The sequence below is a fragment of the Littorina saxatilis genome, linkage group LG4, assembly GCF_037325665.1.
Source record: "Littorina saxatilis isolate snail1 linkage group LG4, US_GU_Lsax_2.0, whole genome shotgun sequence".
NCBI classification, from domain to species: Eukaryota; Metazoa; Mollusca; class Gastropoda; order Littorinimorpha; family Littorinidae; genus Littorina; species Littorina saxatilis.
Window position 1 is genome coordinate 19,002,710 of NC_090248.1, and position 14,886 is coordinate 19,017,595.

The 14,886-nt window shown below is 41.9% G+C and overlaps 2 protein-coding genes and 1 non-coding gene across 3 annotated transcripts in view; 2 read left to right on the forward strand and 1 right to left on the reverse strand.

Annotated features, from left to right (window-relative positions):
• LOC138964163 (RNA-binding protein 5-like) overlaps positions 1-1,270 on the forward strand; it is a 42,463-nt gene extending 41,193 nt beyond the window's left edge. The window contains exon 23 of the mRNA XM_070336054.1: positions 167-1,270. Within this exon, the coding sequence (XP_070192155.1) occupies positions 167-292 (126 nt within the window). The 3' untranslated portion in view covers positions 293-1,270. The remainder of the gene's footprint in view (positions 1-166) is intronic.
• LOC138963659 (multiple epidermal growth factor-like domains protein 10) overlaps positions 559-14,886 on the forward strand; it is a 42,947-nt gene continuing 28,619 nt past the window's right edge. Inside the window, exon 1 of the mRNA XM_070335506.1 lies at positions 559-571. Coding sequence (XP_070191607.1) covers positions 559-571 — 13 coding nt within the window. The remainder of the gene's footprint in view (positions 572-14,886) is intronic.
• Trnaw-cca (transfer RNA tryptophan (anticodon CCA)) lies at positions 4,241-4,312 on the reverse strand. Its single transcript has one exon. It is a non-coding gene; the product is annotated as a tRNA-Trp (tRNA).

Sequence of the window (14,886 nt, forward strand, 5' to 3'; positions counted from 1 at the left end):
TTGTCATGCCTTTTTGTTGAGATTCAGATAAAAATAATGGGTGCTCTTGATGGAGGTTCATTACTGCAGAAAAGGCAGAAAAAAAAGTCCAACAATGCTCTTGTAAAAAGTTCAAACACTTTGTTGAACTGTCTGTGTTCACCGATACCTGATTGTATATTTTCAGACTCAGCGACGAGCAGCCACAGCAGGCCTGGGGGCGCGTGGGGCCAACATAGTGGCTGAAGAGGGCGCTACTTACAAGGAAAACGTGAAGAAGACCCTGTTCGCAAGATACAATGAGCCTGAGTAATTAAGATGGGAGAGTAGACTGTTTTGCCACCAAGGACCTAATAGGCTGCCTGCCTGTTTTCTGCAGTTGTTTTTATTTTATCTCCCCTGTCTGGTTTGAAGTTGAATTTCTTCCCTGTCTTTATTAATGCTCTGTGCTGAACTTTGCGTTTGAAGGTTGTATAGGCTCAAAGACAAGGGAGGGAAATTGTTGTCGCTCAAAGTGTCTTTGTTGACCAAATTGACAATTGTGATGTGCATGGCTTCTGTTGACCAACATTTAGAAGAATGGATGAGAAAGGTGTGTGTGTGTGTGTAAAAGGGTGTGCATTTAGACTCTTGGTTTTTTTAAACCACAACAGCTTGCGCTTCTCTCTTCACTTCTTTTTTCTTAATGCATGTGAGTGAATGTGCTGGTATGTTCTGTCACCATCAGAATGGTTTGCAGGAAATGAAAAACAAGTCGTTAGAAACACATCATAACTTGATTGTTGTTGTTTTTTGTATGACCATTTTTTTCCCTTCTCCTTGTGGCAAGAAGGGAGATTTTTCCTATGTGCATTGTAAATACAGTCAAGATGGAGTGTGAATGGAGATCTGTTGTGATGTATGCATGTGTATATAATTGCATGTTGGAAAGTCAACAGTATTTGATCAAGTCTGTTACCTTCTCACCTTTCCCTTTGACCAGAAGTAGTTGTGTTTTCTTCCCTACTTGGTGTGTTTGTGCGTGTGACTGTTCTCCTTGGGGTACAATTTACACTGTTGCAATCTATTTCAAAGTAAACATAAATCTGCTTTACTGTTGATTGTGTATGTGGAAAGGATGGTATGAATAGTCTGCTGTAATATACCAAAAGTATTCTTGTGTTAGAAGTGTCTTGCCTCATCCTGAATACCATTACATCTGAAATTGTCCACCTCGCTCATAAGCGTCTCTGCTTGCTGCTGTATACAAATGTATGTGAATATGCCAACATTAAACAAGTCTGTTGCATGATATGCATTTCCTTTCTTTTATGTGTCTGGCTGAATGGCATGTCAAAAGAGTACGAACGTTTTAAGAAGTTCTTTGTCAGGTAGAGTAAGAGCCCCTTTTACTCGGACAAGCATTTCAAAACGAGGCGGAGCATGTACCACGCTTTTGATCAGCTTTCTGCTGCGATCCAGACGAAAACTAACTTTGGTGTGTATGTTATGTTATGTGCTAAATATGATGCCCTTGTTTTTGAAAATATGCACATCTGAGCCACGCTTCGGCACCGATGGCTTGCTGATCACTGGAAGTGTTTGCTAAGCACGTATGTTTTCCTAAACTAGGGTGACCTCGAGCCAAACCTACATGACCTCGATCAAAACAGGTTGTGAGTTGCCACTCAGGCCCAGCAATCATTTCTGCAACAAATCATGAACTCGGATGTACTCGTGAACCCTGAATTTTAAAAGAAAGGAGTATCATATTGTGTGCATGCTGCAGAACAAACACATCAGAGTTAGTTGTTCGTCCCGATCGCAGGATAAAGCCAATCTGAAGCATCATGCATGATACATGGTCAGTCTCGTTTTGAAAAGTTTGTTTGTTTGCTTAACGCCCAGCCGACCACGAAGGGCCATATCAGGGCGGTGCTGCTTTGACATATAACGTGCGCCACACACAAGACAGAAGTCGCAGCACAGGCTTCATGTCTCACCCAGTCACATTATTCTGACACCGGACCAACCAGTCCTAGCACTAACCCCATAATGCCAGACGTCAGGCGGAGCAGCCACTAGATTGCCAATTTTAAAGTCTTAGGTATGACCCGGCCGGGGTTCGAACCCACGACCTCCCGATCACGGGGCGGACGCCTTACCGCTAGGCCAACCGTGCCGGTGTTTTGATAAGTAAAAGGGGCTCTTAATCTGCCTGACAGCTAAAAATCCTGACAGTCATTTTCGAAAATCATCTTATCTCACATGCACTGTATGAATTTTCACTTCACCTTTTCATGGGAAAAATCATAAATTAAAACCATCCCTCCACTGTCACATACAAAAAATCAACACCAAGGCTTGTTGCTGTGATGAGTTAGAATTTTTGATCAATTAATTTCTTTTAAAAGGCACTTTTTGCTGTTATGAAATGATCTTAAATCCAACTTCACAGATATATAGCACTCAGGCTGTCAATTTTTGGTATGTGACCATGTAGAGTGATGGTCTTGTCCCATTTAAAAGCCTGGCCAGATAAGAGATGGTGAGCCGCAATGTCTTCACAAGATGGAGTGAGAAAAACAGTATTTTCTGAAAACTGAATTTAATGGCAAACTTTGAGCTCAGATGACACCAAATTGCACAATTTGGGTTCTTTGGAGAATTTTTTTCCGGGGGGGCATGCCCTCGAACACCCCTAGTAAGGCTGGGCGCTTCGCACCGTCAATTTTGATATAACATAAAAAATGTCAGCCTTTTTTACTTGTTTCAATTCCCATGCCTGTACAAAACCACTTGCATATAATCCATATAGTGAGCAAGTCACAGCATTACTTCAGGTGAAAGCTCTGGTCATTATTCAAAGATTTGAACCACAGCAGATTCAGCTTTGAGAAGTTCGAGTTATACTTGGAGCCCCATGACCTACCTTAGGCAACAAATAAAAAGCTTATATGACAATCTCTTGGGAATTGGAAAGTGTATGGAGTAAGGTTACACTAACCCCACAATGCAGTCCAACAATGGCGACCACCTCTCGTTAACAACCACCCCACAAAATTGGTGGACAACTCTTTTCTATTTAATTCATCTTCTCATTGTGACTACCTGTCCATAAGAAGAAGAAGAATAATGAGACTAAAAAGGGTATTATTTGATGCAAATTCTAACATAATGTAAGTGCCTTACAAAAATAATGTAAAAAAACACAAATAGTAATACACAGTCGTGTACATATAAACATTGAAATAAATCCATTACCGGTACTCTCCATTACAACAATTGTTACATTTGCATTAAACAAACAAAAAAATTCGAACAAAACAAAATCACAATCACTAAGTCTTACAAGATGCACATTCAAATAAATCAGTTGCTATCATTTTTAATAACATTCATTGTACATGTAGAACACCAGTGCGTAGGCACACAAAACACACACACACACACCACATTTGGTTGGTCCCTTGGGTGGTGGTTGTGGACAGGTTGGACTGCATGACCAGAGTTTGGGTAAATGGGAGCCAGACAACAAAAATCTGACCCGAGTAAGACTAATACTAATAATGAGGTTTTGTTTTCTCAAAACCCCTATGTTCAGGTGTGTAAAACTGTTTTAATCGTGCTCAGAAACATTAATGCAAAAAGTAAATTCAGAGCTGATTTAAAAAAAAGAGTGAAACATACACACAGATACACATAAAAATGCATACATGTGCACACACAAAGCACAGGAGCTTAATTGTGACACAAAGATAATTGACTGGCATAAAACTAAAATGCTTCATGGTGCTTTTACAACATGCAGGTTTGATGGAATAGTGAATTTGAAATCAATAAAATGTTAGATGCTAGTTATAAAAAAAATGGGAAACCTGAAAGACATTCAGATATTTGCACCAAAGAATGATATTACAGGCTACGCTCTGTTTGCACTGAACATATGATGCAATATGGATTGTTTTCAAGCATTCACAGCAAATAACTAAGTAGGATTTAAGGATAACTCAGTGAGAAATATGTACAAATATCAGCAATGGCAGTCTTCATTAGTTATATACAAAACATGTATCTATAATTTGAGAGTTATCGTTGCAATGTAAAAGAAAAACAAAACAAGGTGAAATCCCGATCAGAAAATGGAATTTAGTCTGCATTACATACATCATTGAAACATATACACTCTTATCTAAAATTAGTAATCACAAACACACACTCGTGAAATCATACAGAAAAAGCTAGAAAACCGGAATCTGGAATGAAAGAAAAAAATATGCTATGACCCCGACGTGATTCGAACACGCAACCTTCTGATCTGGAGTCAGACGCGCTACCGTTGCGCCACGGAGTCTCGCTGACAGAGAGGGCGAAATTTAGAAAGATAATCGCTGGTCACATACAACTTGTCCCGTCACACGCTGTTTTTTTTCACTTTTTGAGGAGGGGGAGAGAGGACAGAGAGAGAGAGAAGTCGGGAGAGAAAAAGAAATTGAGAAAAAATGAATAGGGGAAACAAAGGCTGACGAAAGAATATCTTATTCTTTCTTTCTTCATGAGAGACTGACGGTTCAGTGCGCGTGTGTGTTTATTGGTCAGTTTTACAATGACGAGGCTTTTATGCTAATTTTATTCTGCGCACTTTGATTTACAGAAAATGTGGCTGTTGGTTCCCTAAAGCGTTTGTTGTTAAATGTAGACATTTTGGTTTGACCGTACTCCCACCTACGTTTTACGTATTGATTTCTGTCCCTGATATTGACTTCGTTCCGGCTGGCGGTGGCGAGCGATTCAGTGAATGCGGCAGTGCGTTTTTAGTCAAGACCGACAGTTTTTACATTTAGTCAAGTTTTGACTAAATGTTTTAACATAGAGGGGAAATCGATACGAGGGTCGTGGTGTATGTGTGTGTGTGTGTGTGTGTGTCTGTCTGTGCGTGTGTGTGTGTGTGTGTCTGTCTGTGCGTGTGTGTGTGTGTGTCAGTGTAGAGCGATTCAGAGTAAACTACTGGACCGATCTTTATGAAATTTTACACGAGAGTTTCTGGGTAGCCTATGATATCCCCAGACGTGTTCTTCATTTTTTCGATAAACGTCTTTGATGACGTCATATCCAGCTTTTTGTAAAAGTTGAGGCGGCACTGTCACACCCTAAATAAAATTGATTGAAATTTTGGCCAAGTAATCTTCGACGAAGGCCGGACTTTGGTATTGGATTTCAGCTTGAAGGCTTAAAAATTAATTAATGACTTTGGTCATTAAAAATCCGAAAATTGTAATTAAAATTATTTTTTTATAAAACGATCCAAAATTACGTTCACCTTATTCTTCATCATTTTCTGATTCCAAAAACATATAAATATGTTATATTCGGATTAAAAACAAGCTCTGAAAATTAAAAATATAAAAATTATGATTGAAAATAAAATTTCCGAAATTGATTTAAAAACAATTTCATCTTATTCCTTGTCGGTTCCTGATTCCAAAAACATATAGATATGATATGTTTGGATTAAAAACACGCTCAGAAAGTTAAAGCGAAGAGAGGTACAGAAAAGCGTGCTATGCAGCACATAGCGCAACCGCTACGCCGCTAAACAGCCGGGCTCGTCAATTTCACTGCCTTTTGTACACCTACAGAATGCAGCAAGCGGCAGATAGGCTGAACGCATGGCAGAAGATTGGTGCGTCTCTATCAACAAGGAGAAATCCTCCACCACACTATTCACACTGTCGCCAAACTGAGCAGAAAGCCGGAACCATTAGGCTTGGTGGAACTCCTCTGAGAGAGGATGAAGAAGCAACGTACCTTGGTGTCACCTTTGATAGACGGCAGACCTGGAAACCACACATTGCACAGGCAGAGACGAAGGCCCGGCGCAAGCTAGCCATACTCAGGAAGCTGGCAGGTACCACTGACCTGGGGAGCGAACGAGAAGATACTGAAGACAGTATACCAGGGAACAATCAGACCCCACCTCGAGTACGGCTCCACAGCGTGGTCAACCTCAGCCAAGACAAACCTGCAGACCCTCGACCGTGTGCAAAACCAGGCCCTCCGACTCATCACTGGTGCAATGAAATCCACGCCCATCAAGGAAATGGAGAAGCTTACCACCATCCAACCCCTCTGTCAGAAAAGAGAAGCCAAGACTATGGTACAGGCCGAGAAGCTAAAGTGCCTACCCGACCACCCCATGAAGCACAGACTGAGCAACCTCACCAAGAACCGGCTCAAACGGAGCAGTTTTGTACACGAGAGCAAGAGACTTTCTCGACAGTACAGGGAAGTCCTCCCACAGAACACTCTACCTCTGACTCAAGAAGAAGAGGAAACCCCCAAGGCAACAGAGAAACCAGGCATACAGATCTGCACCAGTGTTCCACATGTTACCCCAGGAGAAGATCAGAATGACACAGCTCGACAGGCACTCACCTTAGCCCTGATCGACGAACAGTACCCAAAAGAGGCGTGGATCCATGTATATACCGATGGATCAGCAACTAACGCCGTGCTCAATGGAGGTGCTGTCATTCTGATCCAGTTCCCTGGGGGACATACAGCTACATCCAGCGTTGCCACTGGCAAACACTGCACAAACCTATAAAGCAGAAGCAGAAGCTCTCATGCAGGCCGCCTCCTTGGTTCAGGACTCCGCAGACCCTTGCTACCAAGTTGTCTTCCTCTCGGACGCACTTTCAGTCCTTCAGGCCCAGGAGAACGACAAACTCCCACAGCTGGCCAAAGCATTACAGATGGTCAGACAAACCAGAAGAGTTGTCCTCCAGTGGATACCAGCACACTGTGGGATACCAGGAAATGAAAGGGCAGATGAGCTGGCGAAAGAAGGAGCCGTGGAAGACCAACCTGAAAACAGTGTCAGCTTTAGTGAGCAGAAGACAATCATCAAGGCATTGATGAGGCCAAGGACAAACAGAGATGACTACCACACAATGTCCAGAGAGCAGCAAGTCAACCTCATCAGGCTGCGTACTGGCCACAACAGGCTCAATGCTCACATGAACCGAAAGTTCAAGCTGGCGCCATCACCAACCTGTGCCTGCGGTCAAGAAGACCAAACAGCGGAACACATCTTACAGCGATGTCCCTTACTAGATGAGGAACGAAAAGAAGTGTGGCCGTCACTAACTCCCTTGCAGACCAAACTATACAGCAGTCGACAGGAGTTGGAGAAAACGACAACATTTATCAACAGTGCTGGACTGATCGTGTAACCTCTGCGAACGCCAAGAAGAAGAAGAAGAAGAAGACTGCCTTTTGTACGAGCGGCGGACTACGGTCATTGTGAAAAAATGCAGTGCCGTTCAGTTTCATTCTGTGAGTTCCACAGCTTGACTAAATGTAGTAATTTCGTTTTACGCGACTTGTTATTTTATCAGTTTAGATTTTTTTTAATTCTCTTTACCCACACGCGGGCCTCTGAGGAGGGGGGGGGGGGGGGGGTGACTCGTCGGTCACACGATCAAAAAATATCATGTAAACTAACATGACATTGTCCAGGCCGTTCCCTCAATTCAACCGCACTCGTCAGTCAAGACTGATATCAGTCCTGCCAGTCACAGCGGCCTTAATTGGTACTCCGAGTCCGGTGATTACTGACAAGGATGTATACCTGAGGATTACATGAAAACATGAATACATACTTTTACCTTTGTAAATGTAAAACTTAACTGATATATTATTTACTAGATGAATACCCGCTTCGCCGGGTACGGCTTCGCCGGGAAGAAGTCGAGCCGAATACCCGGCTGCGCCGGGGACCCGGCTTTGCCGGGTGTACGCCGGCTTTGCCGGCGCACCGCACGAAGGAAGGGAGATAAACGCGCAAAACACTGGAGAAGAGTAATACCCGGCTTCGCCGGGACAGTGACCTTCTAAAAATAGTATAACGGGAATATGGATTGAGCGTTGTCGACAGTGATCTTCTAAAAATAGAAACGGGAATATGGATTGACGCCACACGAAGGAAGGGAGATAAACGCTGAAAACACTGGAGAAGATAAGGAAGAGTTACTGGGAATGGATCCAGAGAAAAACTAAAATCGGTTCAGCGCTGTGCGCTGAGAGCACGTGTTGAAATATCTCATCGACCAGGTTGTGTCCGGGGTGTACCTGAATATGGCCACAAAATTTGAAAGAGATCCATCGAGAACTTTGGCCGTGCATCGCGGACACACACACACACACACACACACACACACACACACACACACAGACACAAGTCGTATATATATATATATATATATATATATATATATATATATATATATATATAGATAGATAGATAGAAGATAACTGCATTGTACTTCATAGTTTCGCCCACGACTGACTGAATCGGCAGTATCAGTTTTACACACACACACACACACACCGGCGCACAGAGGAAACAGACTGTTTGCAGAAAGAATAAAGCACTCATGTTTAATCTAACAATCAATGCATAATATGAACACACTTCTGCTCAAAACAAAATGCTGTAAGTCAATAAAACACACCACGTTCACACTACTACACCCATGGCTGGATCCGAGGGGAGTTCAGTGAATACAACACTATTTTAACACAAACAATTTGACAGCAACCACACTTTCAAGGGGTACACTAATATGAATTCACCAGGAGTACAATTTGTTTTCTCGCGAGTTTGCTGTTTATCAATCACGCAATAAAAAAGAAAAAAACCGTATGTAAATGAATAAAGCAGGAGTAATACGAAAGTGATACGGAAACCTTGATCCTTCCAGGTCAGTGAACTGATAGGAGTTTGTGAACTAAACACTGAAACACGTCGGCATTGTTGCATTCAGTTCGCACAGTCGGTGCTTCGTGAAAGTGTGCGGGAAAGTATTGGAGACTAGATTGAACATTTACAATATTAATTATAGTAGACTTTCATCGGGCATTATCGGGGTTTGAAGCCCTACTAAAGCCTAATTGAAACCCTTCGTCGCTTCGCTCTGTCAGGCTTCAATAGTAAGGCCCGATGGCGATGATGCCATCGGAGTTTTAAATGGATGCATATCAATGTGTAATTAAACACAAGGTTTTGATATAACAACTTAGGTTACTAGTCTGCATCTGGTCACCATGTCCTTCAATTCTCCCGGCATCGTTTGGATTATCGCCCCCCCCCCCCCCTCCTCCCCGCCGCCTGGGAAACAGAGGAAGTCAGAGTAATGGTCCATCGATAGTGTTTGCCTATTGCTTGTTCGCACACTGATGGCCACCAGACTGATTGTGTTTGTAAAGCAGCCATATCATTGCCAGGCGGTTAGATCGTTAATGGCTTTCCTAATCATACTCATTTCCGCATACAGTCGGTAACCGCATCGCGGCCGGTGTCACGAACTGAAAACTCTGCATGAACAATCCTTCTCATTGCGGTCAATGCGCATGCGCTAACATGGGGAGATTAATCAGGTCGTGAACAACCTAACGGCCTAACCCTAACCCTTACCCTAACCCTTACCATAACCCTAATCTTAACCCTAACCCTAACCCTAACCCATGGTTCGTTCGGTCAAAGGGTCGCATTTTTTAAGTCCAAGATTGGCGCATGCGCATTGACCGCAATGAGAAGGATTGTTCAGCAGAGGTTTCAGTTCGTGACACCGGGTCAAGCGACAATATTTTATCGGCGCTTTCAAAGTTTCAAAGACCGACACAATCAATATTTTTTTTGGGACCAGCATTGTGTATCACGGTTTCAGTATGGTCCCTTATACTGGAAGTCTAACGAAGATGTGTTTAATGATGTGGTTTTTGTTGCACGCATGAACTCTTTATTGGATGAATTTGTTGAGCAAAATGCTTATATGGACGATCAACTGAAATGGGATTTTTATAAAACAAAGATAAAGGAATTTTGAATTGGATATGACGGGCGCAGTGGCGTAGTGGGTAAGACATCGGCCTCCTAATCGGAAGGTCCTGAGTTCAAATCCCGGCCGCGGCCGCTTGATGAGTTGATAGCACTGAAGAAATATCCAATCCTTTTTGTGCTCAGTGTAGTTGGGATGTTCTGCCTTCGAATTGTGAAAGTTAACGATGTTACCGCTGTGGTAAACAATTTAGAAAGTATATTCATGTCTTTCACATGGCACAACTTTTTCGAGGAAGTACCGATTGCTCTGTGTATTGTATGCAGTCTATCTTTCCGAACATTTGACACAGACTGCTCATCTAGACTCCACACGTTACGTCACTTGTGACGTCATCGTTGTTGTTGCGATGTTCAAATAACATCATGCAAGCTCAATCTACATTCAGTAACTACATAAACATAATTGTACTGCTTTGTCCCGTTCACAAGAAATTCACAAGAGTGTTTTGTTTTACACATGAAAAGCATGTTTTCTTCAGTGAAAAGTAAACTGACAAAAAACAGTTCACAACTGATTTTCTTGGTGAAAATTTAGGAAATATGACACACATTGCCCATCGCGGATACATTTGATCATCTACTTTGAATTGAGGAGCTATTTAGAAGATAAAATACAATTCAGATAAAATTCAGCACTAGCTAAAAAAGTAAGGATGCGCAATATCAAAGGCATAATTTGTGTAAGAAAAGCTAATAACAAACAAAACTGTCTCTCACAATAATGTTTTTACGTGTATCTTTTTAAATATTGAACCTACTAGTCGACAAGGCATTTGTCTATGTTATACACATAGCATACAAATCAAGTCCATCAAATTGTATTCCAACAGGTCATAATGAGAGCAAAAGACTTTCCGGGCAGAATTTTGACTTTCAACATTTTGGGGGTGTACCTCTCTAATTTTGTGTTTAAAGGTGGTCGTCTACATTTTTGCTTTTTTTTTTCAATAATCTTATGGCTAGATTTCGCTAAAAAGTTATGTCAGATGATGAATGAACCATGGGGAAAAAATTATAGAAAAAAATGTATAATTATGTAACAAATCATGTATCTATACTGATAATTCACAATTTTGTTAAATCAGTTAAAAAAAACAACAACATTAGAAACGAATCACCGTATAAGACGATTTTTGAAAATAACTTTTTCAGGATTTTCACCGGCCCGGAGGAGTAAGAGTCCCTTTACCTCGGATAATGCTTTTCACAACATCCGGAGCATGTTGTACGCTTCCGATCGGCTTTATAATGCGATCGAGAAGAACAATTCATTCTGAGGTGTATGTTATAAAGCACGTACATATTATGATACCCTTTTCTTTCGAAAATCAGCGTTCAAGAGTTCATCGGAGTTCATCGGAGTTCACAATTGGTTGCGGAAATGATCGCTGGCACGTAATGATCTTTCACAACGTGTTTTGATCGAAGTCACGTGGGTTAAGATTGAGGTCACGGGAGTTTAGGAAAACACAAGTACTTAGCGAACACTTCCAGTGATTAGCAAGCCATTTCTCTCTTTCTCTAGTTTGGAGGAGAAGGGGGGGGGGGGGTGTATGTTTAAAGACAGTTACTTCCGAGTGAATCTGATGCCAGCATCTATAGCAGTGGCACATGCAAGGAAGTTATGTCAGATGTTGAATGAACCATGGGGAAAAAAATTATAGAAAAAAAATATATAATTATGTAAAAAATCATGTATCTATACTGATGATTCACAATTTTGTTAAATCAGTTTAAAAAAAAACCCATCAGAAACGAATCACCGTATAAGACGATTTTTGAAAATAACTCTTTCAGGATTTTCACCGGCCCGGAGGAGTAAGAGCCCCTTTACCTCGGATAATGCTTTTCACAACATCCGGAGCATGTTGTACGCTTCCGATCGGCTTGCGTTGCCATGGGACCAGCCAATGAGCTATTTGTATAATGAATCTTTTTACTTGTGTGCGGCTATGTATTTTGAAATTGATGTACAGTATGTGTGTAGAAATCTTGGTAAAACTTGTATATGTATTAGTTTGCTTCGATTTATATGACTTTGTGATTTGGCATTTTGTACAGAAGATTCTTTGTGTAAGTACTATGTTTTTGTCAGGCGCTTAGAACTATTTTTAGGATTTGCGCCAAATAATGATCCTCATCACTATTATTAAAAGTGTTCACAGACTGCATGCGTCACCTCCTCAAATCGCAAGCTTACTTAAGTTAAACAGATAATATGTAGGAAGCCCTTTTGGACAAGTTTTGTGGGCTCCTTGACGTGAAGACGTCCAAAGAACACTGACTGTACTGTATTTTAGATGCACCTGCAATGATTTACTCGAAAGTTTCCTGTTACTTTGTAGTTAAATGAATGTGAATGGTGAGTAGTTGTGACTTTAACAAGTCCTTGAGACACTTGTTGTACTGTAATTTAGACGCATGCACCTGTAGTGATTTACTCAAAATTGCCCTGTCACTAACCAATAAATGAATGTCAATCAGGGACAGCCTTTGTTATGCAAATCTGAATCTTCTTTGTCAGAGTCCCGAATCTGTTTATTCTCATATTGAGAGCATGTTTGCAGTATGGGCAGTTATCTTTTACATTCTGCACAATGAATCCCGTTGGAATGTAGTTCCTCGGATCCGATATATGGTTAATTGCAAGCTCGTTTTGCGGATTTCAAGGGCGATCAAGTAATGAGAAACGAAGACAAAGACATGAGGGAATTGAGAAGTTACTGTCTGCAAAGAATACCCAATTTGATAATGTAAATGACTTAACGTTCACACACTGATTTTAATCTGTTACTGTTGTGTTGTAATATCCTTCAAAACCCCCAAACCGAACTGTGCAGCTTTTGGGACAAATAGATGTGTTTGCTTGTTTCATTTAGTTAGTTTGGGGGTTTGTCGATTTGCACTGTGCCTTCGGAAAATGAGCACAACTTTTGTAAATTGTGTGATATTTAGTGGTCTTGTATAAAAGAAATAAAGTTGTGTACAACGAATAAAGCAGAAACAATTGATACAATTTTGAATCTGAAATACACCACATCGGACTTTGTTCTTGTTTGGTAAGTCAAGTAATTGGGTGTATGCGAGAAGAACAAAAACAATTCCCTGGTTATATTCTTGATTGTGTGCAGCAATGTGTTTGTCGACAGACTTAACCAAAACATTGATGTGCTTTTATTTGAAGCTTTCGTCAACTTCGTCCCCCGTTTCTTTAAGGCGAGAATTGGCGAGTGGGGCGAGGACGTACCGTTTCTTGGGCATTTGTCGCCGCGAGGAACGCTAGGATTTGGCGATAGAACGCTAGCATGCCTAGGAGGTGCTCGATACGCGAGAAAATATGGCCGCCGCACTGCTGCCAATCCGATTGGCTGTTCATGGCCGTTTACCAACAGTGCAGACGATCGTTTTGGTATAAACGAATGGTGATTAGTTCTTGCGTAGCTAGCCATTAAAACGTTTCACATACACTCTCGCCTCCTAGCTCCGCCAGCGGCTAGCCGCGAGCAAGTCTCGCCTGAAAGAAACACGCGTCCATTGTCTGGTTGTGTGGCACATTTTCAGACTCATCAACCCCACCCTGCACTATATAAAGTTTCCGTTCCTGTAGTGAAGAACTCCACAAAAACGGTCCAATACGTTAACCGACAGCACCGCAGTCTCGCCTCCCTACTCACTTCCCGGCCAATAACCACGAAAAATGTGAGAGAAATCGAGATTATCCCTAAACTCACGTGACCTCAAGCTTAACCCACGTGACTTCGATCCATTGTTGTCGGATATCATATTGAACTGTTTCTACACCCTTTTAGGCGGAAAACAAAGCTGCTGTCACTAGAAACAAAAGCCCAAAAAAGAAAACAAAACACAGTTACCGGCAATCGACCACGCCACAAAACATCCTTCTACTTTGGAACGCGAAAAGTGAATTTTTGCACGGTGCAGTCTACCGGGTATTTCTACGCTTGGTTGGCTCTCTTGTACTACCGTTATGAATTGGGCCAATGGAAGCCTAGCCCACCCGGGGTTTTTTTTTTACCGAGCAGAAACCTCAGCCATTTGCTTATCAACATACCCGGCCGGTAGACAATGCCCAAGTTGCGCAAAAACTGAGAACCGAGTACCTCGGAATCCTAGACCGTCACTGGTTAACGTGTAGCTGCAAATGAGAGAAAGGACAGAGAGAGAGAGAGAGAGAGAGAGAGAGAGAGAGAGAGAGAGAGAGAGAGAGAGAGAGAGAGAGAGAGAGAGAGAGAGAAAGAGGGAGAGAGAGACAGACAGAGAAAGAGAGAGAAAGAGAGAGAGAGAGACAGACAGACAGACAGAGAAAGCAAGAGAGAGAGAAAGAGAGACAAAGAGAGAGAAAGATAGAGAGAGACAGACAGAGAAAGAAAGAGAGAGAGAGAGAGAGAGAGAGAGAGACAGAGAGAGAGAGACAGAGAGAGAGAATTGAATTGAATTGAATTGAACTTTTCTTTAACAAGGATCAAGATTTAAGGCTACACCTTTTCTTACAATCTGTCCTTGGGACGCACAGTTACACAATGAGAGAGAGAGAGAGAGAGAGAGAGAGAGAGAGAGAGAGAGAGAGAGAGAGAGAGAGAGAGAGAGAGAGAGAGAGAGAGAGAGAGAGAGAGAGAGAGAGAGAGAGACAGAGAGAGACAGAGAAAGACAGAGACAGAGACAGAGAGAGACAGACACACAGACAGACAGAGAGAGGGAGAGAGAGCTTTCTGTTCGGGGGAAAATCTACCAGGTATCTCAGGCTCCCATGGGCCAAGTTTATATCGGTACTGTTAAGAGAGCCAATCAAGTGCAGAAATACCCAGTAGATAGCGGGAAGATACCGGTAGATTATACCAGGTAAAATGTCATCTTTCGCGTCCCATACTTGACAGCCTCGACTATGCTTATGGCTAAAATGAAGTCGCTTTAATTGCAATTTAACTTGTCTAACTTTTAGGGTAGGTAGATTCCCTCCCGCAATTTACTGTCGCACATGTAATTGACTTCCATTCGAGATAACA